Here is an 11,848-nt window from a genome sequence, read left to right as displayed (position 1 = left end):
CTAGGCGTACACGTGAACGAGTCGGTCTCCGAGACGAGTCTCCGACTACCGGCAGGTAGAGCTTATTTTCCCGCGGAAAATCATACGGTATTGCGTAACTTGTTTGTTTACAAATGTTTTGACCCTCCCTTGGAGGTCCCTCCCGCAAAAGCAGTCCGCTGTTGTGTTGTATGGCTGCTGCGGATGTTATAGTCGACAATAATTAATTTCAAGGTACGATAATTAATTAATTTGCTTAATTAATATTAATTTTTCGATGCGAAAATTTTAAATATACTATAATTTATGTATAAGGGAAGTTATATTCATAAATAAAAGTATAAAAACTGGAATAAATAGCCTTTTAAGCCAAGGCCCCTAACAGATTTTTATGCAATTTCCTTCATTTGCCACTTTGCCAGCCTAGATTTTATAGTTAATTTTACCCTTTTTTAATTTTTTTTTCACTTCCCGATTGTTGTAAAAAGATGGATGTCGAAGCTGAAGTTTTGTTGAAAAAAGGCAAACGCTTTTCAGCGGCGTATTTGCAAGTAGAATGTGCAAAATCAACAAGTCCACTTCTATTAAAGGAACTATTAGATATTTTACTGGATCCCAAAAAATCTATCGATAGCTGGGACACCATAGATTGGTGTAGATTTCTTATGGCTGGTGGAAAAACGCCCGATGAATATGGCCAAACAGGTTAATCTTTTGCCATAAACATCTATGTGTATCTTTGAAATTGACAGTCATCATGCATTATAGTAAGAAGGTATGATAATGCAACAACATGTGGATTAGTTTGGACAGCAAATTTTGTAGCCTATCGTTGCCGAACTTGCGGAATTTCTCCTTGTATGTCACTATGTTCGGAGTGTTTTCTTCATGGAAATCATGAAGGGCATGATTTTAACATGTTTCGGAGTCAAGCGGGTGGGGCTTGCGATTGTGGTGATACGAGTGTCATGAAAGAATCGGGGTAAAATCTGTTACTAGGCCTATAAATTTTCCGTTTTTAAAACATTAACATTAACATTAACACTATCTTTCAAAATATATAAAGTTTTTGCCTAAGACACGGTCCCAAAGCTCAGATAAATAAGCCTCAAGTTCCTCCTGATCTGTTATGCGTAGCGGAAGCTATGATGCCTAGAATATTTTTACGTTTAATTCAACATTTAAGAGAGCACAGTCGTTTAGCTCAAGATTTTTCAGCTATTCAAGAAGCTGATGGTTTTATAGCCATGTTGCATCAATATAGCGAATTAGGGGGAGCCATGAGAGCCGTTATGACTCAAGCCTTAATTAATCCTAATGTTTATCACGAATTGGCAGTTGGTAAATAATTAAAATTAATTATACCCATCCCGTAATTAATTATTAAACTAATTAAATAATGCGTTTAAATAGTTTGCCATGATCCAAATGACCCAGAAAAATCTACAATGCTTAAAAGAAACTATGAATTGTATTTATTAGCAAAGGAAAAATTAGGAAGTTACGAAGTTCCAGATGATCTGCAATGTAAATTAAATTTAATTTCGTTTTAATTTTAATTAAATTAAATTAAAATTAATTACTACAGTCATCAAAGCTATTCAGCCTGAACTGAAACACTCAACTTTCCTAGAAGAATTAGTTTTTTGGACAGTTAAATTTGAATTTCCTCAAAAATTAGTTTGTTTCTTATTAAATATGTTGCCCGATTTAAATTATAAGGTAGTCATTTAATTTTGTAAATAATTTTTAATTGTTATATTAATTACCGTAATTTGTTTTAGCTGGCATTCACTCAGGCTTTTGTGGCTCATTACAGCCGAGTTTCGGTTATGTTATCTTTATCAAGCAGCACGGACACCCTCTCAAATCGAGTGGTTCACGTTAGCGTTCAGCTCTTTAGCAACGAAGCGTTAACTTTAAAAATGACGCAAGAATATCACTTACTTTATACCATGATTGTCAGCATCAAGTTTATGATGGACAAAATAGTTTTACAAAATACTTTGCAAGACGTGGAGCGTAACGTCCACTTTGTGGTGGATTGCAGCCATCCCATTATGAAGGATCATTGTTATTGGCCAGTCGTTAGCGACTTGAACAATGTTTTAACTCATCGCCCAGTTGCCTTTGAGTTTCTAAAGGATAGCAAGTTGCTGGATATGTGGTTTTCGTTTTTAAAGCTTTTTCAGGGTACTTAATTGGAATCAACCGGGGAAGTTGGAGAAATGTTTTATATATATGTAGAAATACTTTTGTAGGTATGAATGTCAACCACAGAGAGCTCCGACAACACGTTGAATTTGAGCCAAATACTTATTACGCCGCGTTTCTCGCGGAGTTGGAAGCTTCGGCTACCCCAATGTGGGCTTTAATCGCGCATCTTTCAGATATGGAAACCTCGCATTTAACTAAACAAGTTATTCAGCGTTGTTTACTATCATTAATTGATTGGTTTAACGCGATTGGTCTATCGATTTTGAACAGAGATATGGTAGGTCTTAGTCTTACCAGTAGCGAGGATGATGGAAGGTTGAGCCTTATCCGAGGGAAATGACGCTAACTGTGGTAGGACGCCGGAAAATGGGGGGAATACTCGGAAAAATAGCGGACGGTCTACGTCAGACGAATCAGGAAGACCGCCCGCCATTTTTTCCGAGTATTCCTCCCCCATTTCTAGCGTCCCACAGGACATAAGTCGTTCCACGGTTAGCTTGCCGATTTCCAATCCTTCCCTAATCCATGCCAAGATTATGTAGAATGAATAATGGTTATTCTATATACTTTTGGTATTACCGCGCGGAATACGTTAAGCTAAATATCACCCGATGATTTTCATTAGCCCGATCCATATCAAGTTTCCTTTCATTTGCCTTTACATCGATACTTATCGGTGTTCTTGTGCCAAGCTATTGTACATCAAGGAATCCCCGCTAGCGAAGTCATGCCGGGTCCCGAAACTTTAAAAACAATAATGTTGCATCCATTGCAAGCCCAAGTGGCGTTTCACGAGATTTTAAGCGGGATGTGGGTTAGAAACGGGCTTCAGATTAAAGGACAAGCCATGACGTATATTCAGTGCCATTTTTGTAATTCCACCGTTGACGCTGATCTTTTCTTGCTTCAATTATGCGCCGGGAATTTAGATCCCGATTGGTTCGTGCAAACCGTTCTAGAAAGGTAAAAGACGCGACGGGAGGCGGCGATAAGAGACGCGGTGTTTTACCGGTTTTCAACATTTTCAGATTTCAAGTATGGGAATGGTTTTCCTATAAGGAAAATAATAAACTTAGTTATTTGAGCCAAGAACAAGTTATGCCCATGTTAGAAGGGGCTTTGACGTTTCTAGCCACCTTAGTTGATATTCACACAAATTTAGGGATGACCGAAGAAGAAATAACGCGACAAGAAATGATATCGTTGCTATGCATGAATGATAGAACTCATTCTCAATTAATGGAGTTATTGCCTGAAAAATGCGGCACCACCACGCAAAATAAAGATTTTGAGGCAATTCTTTCGCAAGTAAATCATATAAAGCGCAAGGTTTCAAATGCGCGACAAACGAGTGACGCTTTCTTTTTACTTGAAAGATTGCCGATTATAAAGCCCCAAATTTTGAAGCTGGTGGTAATATGGTACAAGGAATTTACGTTCCCAAAGCCGAAATTTGGGAAAAAGAGTACGACCCGATTCACGTTTTGCTGAGGGCAGTTCATAGAAGGGATTTTCAAGCTTCTGTTGATAGATACACTCACTAGTCAGTTAACTATTTAAAACTATTTGGGGGAAACAAGTACCAAAAACTGATCTATATAAATTAATTCAGTCTTAGACAATCTGGTAAATACCACGGTACAGGAGCTCCGTGGTTACCATTTCGCATACCGCAAAATGTTCATAAAGAGATTACGGATCCTAGAAGAATACTTCAATCCCAAACTCTACACGGGATTATATTTACCATATTTCATAGAGTACGTTAATGTAATGTCTTTGCAGTGAAGACGCTAATGAACTCTTTTAACGCAGGCTTGCAGCAATCCTTTGATAACGGAACAAATTATTTCCCTTTCCGTTTATTTATTGGAACTATCGCTTCGTTTTCCACCCAATAGTTTAGCTTCCAAAAGTTTTGAAAAAGATTCAGTCTCCTTGGCTTCGTTAGAATGTTTCAATCTAGATTATAAGTCCTGGTTTCCTTCGAATAATACGTTGCAAAATATTTGCCATCCTATTCATAATGTCTTGATACCCGAGGACGCGGATACGTCTTCTCTCAGTACGCGTTCGACCGAAGATGGTCTCAATTTGAGTGGTTCCTTAGGGAATATCGCTTTATTAGGAGAAGACAGTGATGGTAGTCCCGTTGAAGCGGTCGCCGCGTCGTCTTACGATAATTCCGTCGGGAACATAGTGGAAGAAATGGAAGTTGACGAAGAAATGAATAATTATTTAGACGAATTACTGATGGATCAGTTTGATGGCATTTACGAGGTTCAGTCTCCCGTTATTGATGATGGCGTTGTTAGCATACAAGGTTGATATTGATATTCTAATCGGTTTGACCTTAAGAATATTTGGTTTTTTAAGCGACGTACGTGGTTTAACTTTAGGCTCAACGACGGCGTCTCTTCCTTCTACTACTAGTCAGCTCGCTTTACCGTCATCTTCGCAAGAATTAACCTCTTCGGAACAGGCTTTGGTTCCGCTTTGTAAGCTAAGCTCGCTAATTCTTTCCAGAATGCCGGTTAAATAACGTCCGTCGTTTTTAACAGCGACAAGAGCGGTAGTTCCTCAACAACAAAATTCAGTTGAGGAAGAAACCGCGAATTCCGAAGAAGAATTAACCGAACCTCGTAGTTCGGAAGATGTTGATACTGATCCCCCAACACGTCATCCTTTACCTATTGAATCTTCAAATACAAATACGCCTGCTGAGACTAAAAGCTTGGTTTTATCGAGGCGTTTGATCGCGCCTGCTAGGTTACATTTATCTCTACGTCGACATACTGTCCCTAATAAGAGAAGTTCTTCCACTATTTGGTCTTTATCCAACTTCAAAGCTCTTCCAAATTGTAGCGGGAGACCCATGATCGAGATTCACGAAACCTTTTTCACTTTACTTATGAGACTTCATTCGAAATTTTCGGGGAAACCCGATTCTTATCAGCCACCCATTATTGGTCCTAAACCCATCTCCAGGTATTATATTGACCGCGTCCGTTCAATTAAACGCGCGTGGTTTCAAGTACAAACGGAAATCTTTGGTCCATTAACAGTGAGGAAATGGAGGAACAACCTAACGTTGATAGTACCATGGAAGAAACCAGGATGGGCGATGGAACATTCTTCGTCCGTCAAGTCTTAGATTGCGTCATTCGACTCTACGGTTCTCAAAGATTATCGGATCAGTTGGTGAAATCAGCCAGGCAAAGGATATGGCCTAATCTAGTGACGAAAGATTCTAATACGACGGCAAATTCCAATAAAATACCGACGATGGACAAGGAAGAAAGGCGGCGAAGAGCCAAAGAACGTCAACAAAAATTAATGGCCGAGTTTGCGTCGAGACAAAAGGCATTCATGGAACAATCTATGAAATTAGATCCAGAATCTGGCGGGGAGTGCGGTATGGACGATAGCGGAACTGAATCAAACGCCGATGGTCAAACGGAATTCCCCGAAGTTGAAGCCAAGGAATACGAATGCATTATATGTGGACAGACAACGCCAACTACGTACGAAAGACCCGTTGGAATGGTTGTCTTGATTCAAGCCACAAGCAGTTAGGTTCCATTAACGTCTGAAGGAAACGAACTCGGCTTTGAATACGCGTTTTTCTTTGTCTCGTTTACTTAGTTTTGGGACACACGCACCAATTAGAAGCTGATAAAAGGAAATTACCCTGCAACGATGAGGAAATGAGGCAATTTAAGAAAGACGGTCGCTTAGGGGTGTATATGGAAAAGAGGGTGGAACAAATGTATAAATACTTCGATAATGTACGATACGTTTCTACATTACTGTTAGATACGTTTCACTTTTAACGTATATATTCTTTTATCGCAGTCTTCTTGGCAATTGGCTGTAAATATAGGTTGGGATGGTGGCGTCCATGTGCAAAGTTGCGGTCACTATCTCCATATGGATTGCCATAAATCTTATATTCAATCTCTTAGGGTATATAATTAGTATTTCTTCATTAGTTTAGTGTCAAATTAAAAAATCAAATTATATCTTCTTCTCAGTCTCAAAGTCACCAAACGCAAAGACAACAAAATTTGGCTGTTGATAGCGGGGAATATTTTTGCCCATTGTGTCGTCAATTAGCAAACTCCGTTTTACCTTTGAACCCCGAAGTTTCAATTAACAAAGATAGTTTAGCGTTAATTCGTAGCCAACCTAATAAAGAGCTTCACGAATTAGCCGAAGAGTTGGGGACATTTTTCACCTCGACACCCGTACCAGTAATGTCACGTCATTGACCATTGACCAAAATGCGTCAATTTTAGTTTAAAAATGACCCAATTTCTCCTAAGGTTCAATCGATCCTTAAAAAAATGGGGAATATCATGGAAGATTTGACACTGGCAACTCATCCTCAATACAGATCTTATTGCAATCCTGACAGTCACGGTCTGCACTTGTTCGTTTGTTCCATCGCTAGAACTAATCTGGAAATTGAGCTCTTACTTAGAAAAGGAACCAGATATTCTCCTCACGTTCGAAAATCTTGTTTTGGTTAGTTTGTACTTGTATTCTTGAACGTTCTAATTACCGGTGCGGCGTTTTATATTTACTTAATTATCCTTTGGGGAACAGTTCCATTGTTTCAAGTACTAGCTTGTCACGCCAAAGTATTACCGGGTGGTAATTTCGTTCAGTGGTGGTTGCAACTTTCAGGGTTGGAGTCGAAAGATCAATTTTCCAGGTATCTTATCGGGAAAAGTGAAAATCCCTAATGACCTTTTGTAATTACGCAGTTTTTAATCGCGTCTTTTCTTCATTAATTAAGTTTGGCGCCAATTATCTTTGAAGTTCCCATTTTCTTAAGGGACGTTTCCGCTATTTTGATTCAGTTGATTTTGTCTCTTAGATCGACAGTTCATAAAGGTATTTTAGGTCAATGGTAGAGAAGAAGACCCTTTTACGTACTTAATTTTCCTTCGTAGCGTACTACAGTTGTTTAGTTCAAATTCTCTTCAACGTTGCCTACATTCAAGCTCTGTCTCAACTTAGTTGTAATTTGACTTTGCAACAACGTTTAAAATGGAAAGAGCGAGCCACAAATTGCGACCGCGAGAATGATTGCGAATCTGAAACGAAAGACGAATGCGAGGATGATTCCGATGTTGCTGAAATTCCAAAGAAATCCGCAACCAGGGTACAGTTTCTTCTTAATAATATTCTTCTAAAAAGTCCTTATTTATATTTAATTTTAATTAAATTTCTTTTAGTTATCGAGCTTTGGCAGTCTTTTAGGGACGGTTATAGATTTTCTTGAACACTGCAGTCTTTACGTTGACGACGAGGAATTAGATCCTGAAATGGTATATACCATTAATTACAATTATATTCCTTTACTAAAAATTTTATTTTAGAAAGAAGAATGGACCGAATCCGAATTAGAAAGTAATTTGGAGTCGTTATGCTTGCCATTTTTAAGGATAGCGGCTTTGCTACAAAGTCATTTGTACAGTGAAGAATTCCCGACTTTTCAAGTACGTTTAGTTAAGAACGTAGAATTTTTCCGTTAGTTCTATAGGGAATAATATCGAATATCGAATATCGCGCCTTTCATTTTAATTAAATAGAATGAAGCGATGGAATTTTCGGCGATATGTAAATACTTAGGCCTAGGGAGAAAAAGTTCGCAATCAGTTCCAGCAACCCCAACGGGAACGGGTGCGGGACCTACATTGACTAAAGTGCCGTCTGTGATTTACCTTCAATGGGCAACGCGGGATCCATTAAATTTAATTAGTGGCTGGTGTCAAAATATGATCTTATTCGTTCATAAATGCAGTTCCGCCGCGAGGGTTAGTTAAATTAGTTTCCTAACTATATTCTTTATAACTTAATGTACTTGGTTTTTGAAATTTCAGAACTTATTAGTGGATAGGCCTTTAAAATGGCATCCGCCGGCGTTACTAAGACTTCCCCATAATTACAATCAAATTTTCCAATATTATCATCGAATGCTTTGCGTTTCCTGCCACGGAATACCTAAAGATCCTTCTCTTTGTTTGATTTGCGGAACGCTAGTATGTTTACGAGAAAACTGTTGTAGGCATCAAGTTTTATCGGAAGCAGTCTCGGTAATTATTCTTTTTTTTTTCATTAAAAACTATTAAAAGAGTATAATAATTAACTTTATTTTGATCTCAGCATTCAATTGATTGCGGAGGTGGAACCGCCATGTTTTTAACGGTAAACTCTTCGACAATCGTCGTTATTCGAGGGAAAAGAGCTTGTTTATGGGGGTCAGTTTACTTGGATAAATTCGGGGAGGAAGATCGCGATTTGAAGTAAGTTAATTAATTAATTAATTAATTTACTCGCGCCGTTCTAAAAGTTATTTGTTGATATTAAAATAACTTTTTAACACTCTTAGACGCGGGAAACCGTTATATTTGAGTCAAGATCGGTATCGTTTACTGGAATCGCAATGGCTTAATCATAGTTTCGATCATATTAATAAAAGATGGGTCTGGCATAGGGATAATCTTTGAAAAAAATAAATTAGAGAATCTGATATTAAATAAAAATTAACCTTTTGAACCCCAATGGTGGTGAAAACTTAATGTTAATGTATAAAGCTACGAAGAACTTATCCCAAATAGGACATTAAATTCTTTTCCTGGCTTATTTAGCAACTGCTAGTCTTTTTATTTAAAATAAAAGAACGGAACCGTTTTTGAGGTTTTATTATTTTTTTTTTTTTTTTTTAAAGCTTTAACTAATGTTGGAAAAAAAAAATCAATAAATTCAATTGTTTGTTTGAAATTCTAATTAAATACGTTGATAATTAATTAATTTATTTAAACAAACTAGTTTTACGAAATAGGCCTTATGATTAATTCAATTGTATGCTTAAAAATTATCTACCCCAAAAACTTACGTTAATTTTAGATTTATATTCTGTAAAACATGTACATAAATAATAAAGGTTTTTTTTTTCTCTCGATTATGTACATATTTCTCGTAACGATGTCTTCTACTAATCTTTATACAATTTAAAATAGTTTGCTAAAGCCTTTCTTTCACATTTATCGTTCTTACTTCTGAAGCTGATTTCTTTCCAGCATTCCTTGAATATGCGGAGATTCTAATGCCGCGTTAGTAAATATACAACCGAGAAAAGCGTGAGTTCCCCATAAGTGATGGGAAATCACTTTGCAACAACCCAAATCTTCAATGGATATACCAAAGTGACGGTATCGTTCGTCCGTCTCAAACATCGTGGAGTTAGTGTAAGGTCCACGGAACTGGTTTGAAAAATTTTAACATGAATGAACACAAGATCGGGTAACGTAACATTATACCTTTGAAAAACGCCCTTTTTCTAAATATAAAAGGAAAATGAATCATCTCCTATTACAAAATAATTAGCATTTAATTAGTCTTAAAAACGAGGACTACCGCGCCGCCATTGCTTTAGTGACGTCAAGCTCTTACCCTTCCGGGATTGGTTGAATTCTGACATTGCTGTAATGGCGTCTGCTAGCCAGAACCACTTGACCCTATAGGATTGGTTGAATTCAATTTCTCAGAGTGTGAGGTTCGATTTAGCAGACGCCACTAAAGAAATGGCGGATGGCACAGTAGTCCTTGATTATTTTTAAGACTAATTAAATGCTAATTATTTTGTATCAATTCAATATTTTTCCTATTATATTTAGAAAAAGGCCGTTCTCTTAAGGTATAATATTATGTTATCAAAACTTTAGCAGTGACACTAACGGGTCTGCCAGATGACGGATCAATAAAATCAGCCCAATAACCATCATCTTTTAAAGAATCGCAGATTTCTTGCGCCGCCGTTACAAACTTTGAAACAAAAAAACTGTTATTTAACGTCTTTGTTGAAGGTCAGACGAGGAAAAAATTAATTAAAGAAACTAACGCAAGCCATTAGTTCTTCCCTTTCAATATCAGCTTCGTGACTCCAAGCACTCATATCAGTTTTAGTTCTTTGGCAAAGAGTTACGACGGTTAACGGTTCCATAGACAAATCGCGATTAGGAAAAAGATCTTGTAAGTCTATAAAGGATTTTTTTTATCAATTTATGATTGCAATTCTAACTAAACGCGGTTAAGTGATAGTTTTAATTAACCTTTTTTAATTAATAGGGGACAATCTTGAGCCACACACTCGAGTAATTCATTCAGAGACGAAGTTAAATAATTAGGTTGAGACTATAAATAATAAAATACTAATTTAAGCCAAAAAGTTAAAACCTAATTAACGATTTATTTTACATTTTCTGGTTCGCTCAAAAGACTGGCTAAAACCTTCCTATGTCTATCTTGGGGTAAATCGCTCTCAAATAAATCCAAAGTCTTAATTTCGTTGGCTTGTTTAGAAGCGCTAGCAATGTGCATGGCGGGGTACAGATAAGTTTGAGCAACTCCAACATTTCCCGGTAAAGGTGCTCTGAAATCTTTAGGTCCCAAGAGTAATATCTCCCGATCAATATGTTTCTTCATTTGTACTAGAATTTTAGAATTTAATCTTTGGAACATTTAGCGCGACTCAAAAATAGTCGAACCAAACGTTTATAACAAACTTTACCATCTTTCACTTCATCAGAGGCTACCTGAGTAGCACTCGCTGATGACGGAGGACCTTTGGACGAGGAAGAGTAACGTCTTACATTCTTAGCTAATGCGTTAAAGTTCCGAGCGTAAGTCACAAGGCGATGAACTTGGAGAAGCTGTAAAAGTTGGGATCAATTAACCCCATTAAGTCTAGTTAATGGTTCATGATTTATTAATTCATGAAATCCAGAAATTGCACAATTGCGAATGCGATAGTTCTACTTGTTCATTGTTATTGACCAAGGCTTAGCAAGCCAATTAAAACTACAGGAATTCGAAATTCAGAATTTCCGAAAACAAAACACTTAACTTAAGCAATAAAATAAAGCTTATAGGCTTAAACCATGGAAAAATAATAACTTGCTTAAAATAATTTGTTTAACATAAATAATTACCTTAGATCTCATGGTCTATGTTTCCTCAACGTCTTTGATGCAATTTGTAAAATCTAAACTAATTAGGCCTAATTTAATCAGAAGATTTAATCAATTTTTCCGGTATCGACAAACAAAACAGCTCCCTCTCGGGGGGGGGAGTCGTGGCTAGAGATTATGTATACTCGTTGCATGGGCAATCGTTGGCATTGGCTAGGGCGAAGGTGCCATGAAGATGTCTATGGTTGGGCGACGGGGCCATAGAGATGTCTATGGTTGGGCGACGGGGCCATAGAGATGTCTATGGTTGAGCGACGGTACCATAGAGATGTCTGTCTATGGTTGGGCGAAGGGGCCATGAAGATGTCTGTCTATGGTTGGGCGAAGGGGCCATGAAGATGTCTATGGTTGGGCGACGGGGCCATGAAGATGTCTATGGTTGAGCGACGGCGACGGGGCCATGAAGATGTCTATGGTTGGGCGAAGGGGCCATGAAGATGTCTATGGTTGGGCGACGGGCCCGTGAAGATGTCTATGCTTGAGCGCATGGAGCGACGAGGACATGGAGATCACGTCTATGCTTGAGCGACGGGGACATGGAGAACACGAAAACAGAGACACGTCCATCCTCGATCCCGCAAGAGGGACATAGAGAGGTCTTAGTTTTTAAT

General features: G+C 37.9%; 2 protein-coding genes across 2 annotated transcripts; one reads left to right on the top strand and one right to left on the bottom strand.

Annotated features, from left to right (window-relative positions):
* Positions 1-65: 65 nt before the first annotated feature.
* Positions 66-9,169, top strand: Ubr3 (Ubr3 ubiquitin ligase). Its single transcript, XM_089857732.1, has 29 exons — positions 66-213; positions 468-684; positions 748-961; positions 1,046-1,320; positions 1,393-1,506; positions 1,568-1,701; positions 1,764-2,172; positions 2,241-2,473; positions 2,822-3,159; positions 3,225-3,504; positions 3,573-3,739; positions 3,809-3,956; positions 4,012-4,519; positions 4,596-4,694; positions 4,758-5,184; positions 5,262-5,767; positions 5,842-5,984; positions 6,052-6,162; positions 6,231-6,449; positions 6,522-6,723; positions 6,805-6,913; positions 6,998-7,095; positions 7,155-7,366; positions 7,440-7,532; positions 7,584-7,703; positions 7,797-8,021; positions 8,088-8,300; positions 8,371-8,510; positions 8,597-9,169. Exons 2-29 carry the CDS (start codon positions 468-470, stop codon positions 8,712-8,714), a joined length of 6,072 nt encoding a protein of 2,023 aa, XP_089713858.1. The 5' UTR covers positions 66-213; the 3' UTR covers positions 8,715-9,169.
* LOC149709751 (cobalamin trafficking protein CblD) lies at positions 9,100-11,356 on the bottom strand. The gene is made up of 7 exons (XM_089857778.1): positions 11,199-11,356; positions 10,778-10,919; positions 10,465-10,697; positions 10,320-10,401; positions 10,109-10,245; positions 9,946-10,032; positions 9,100-9,470 (listed from the first exon to the last, which is right to left on the bottom strand). Exons 1-7 carry the CDS (start codon positions 11,208-11,210, stop codon positions 9,261-9,263), a joined length of 903 nt encoding a protein of 300 aa, XP_089713904.1. The 5' UTR covers positions 11,211-11,356; the 3' UTR covers positions 9,100-9,260.
* Positions 11,357-11,848: the final 492 nt, after the last annotated feature.

The sequence above is a fragment of the Phalangium opilio genome, unplaced genomic scaffold, assembly GCF_054372755.1.
Source record: "Phalangium opilio isolate 3A_F unplaced genomic scaffold, DU_Popi_V2 ptg000011l_1, whole genome shotgun sequence".
In the NCBI taxonomy this organism is placed as follows: Eukaryota; Metazoa; Arthropoda; class Arachnida; order Opiliones; family Phalangiidae; genus Phalangium; species Phalangium opilio.
The sequence above is the reverse complement of the archived record's forward strand: the minus strand, read 5'-3'. Positions and strand labels throughout refer to the sequence as shown.

What these genes read in the sequence shown, in the direction of transcription:
- Ubr3 (XM_089857732.1), top strand. Translation starts at nt 468, where the DNA reads ATGGATGTCGAAGCTGAAGTTTTGTTGAAAAAAGGCAAACGCTTTTCA. An exon ending in TATTTACCATATTTCATAGA is followed by an intron (nt 3,957 to 4,011) that starts GTACGTTAATGT and finishes CTTTTAACGCAG; the next exon opens with GCTTGCAGCAATCCTTTGAT. An exon ending in TCGAAAGATCAATTTTCCAG is followed by an intron (nt 6,914 to 6,997) that starts GTATCTTATCGG and finishes TCATTAATTAAG; the next exon opens with TTTGGCGCCAATTATCTTTG.
- LOC149709751 (XM_089857778.1), bottom strand. An exon ending in CTCTGATGAAGTGAAAGATG is followed by an intron (nt 10,698 to 10,777) that starts GTAAAGTTTGTT and finishes CTAAAATTCTAG; the next exon opens with TACAAATGAAGAAACATATT. An exon ending in TCCCCTATTAATTAAAAAAG is followed by an intron (nt 10,246 to 10,319) that starts GTTAATTAAAAC and finishes AATCCTTTATAG; the next exon opens with ACTTACAAGATCTTTTTCCT.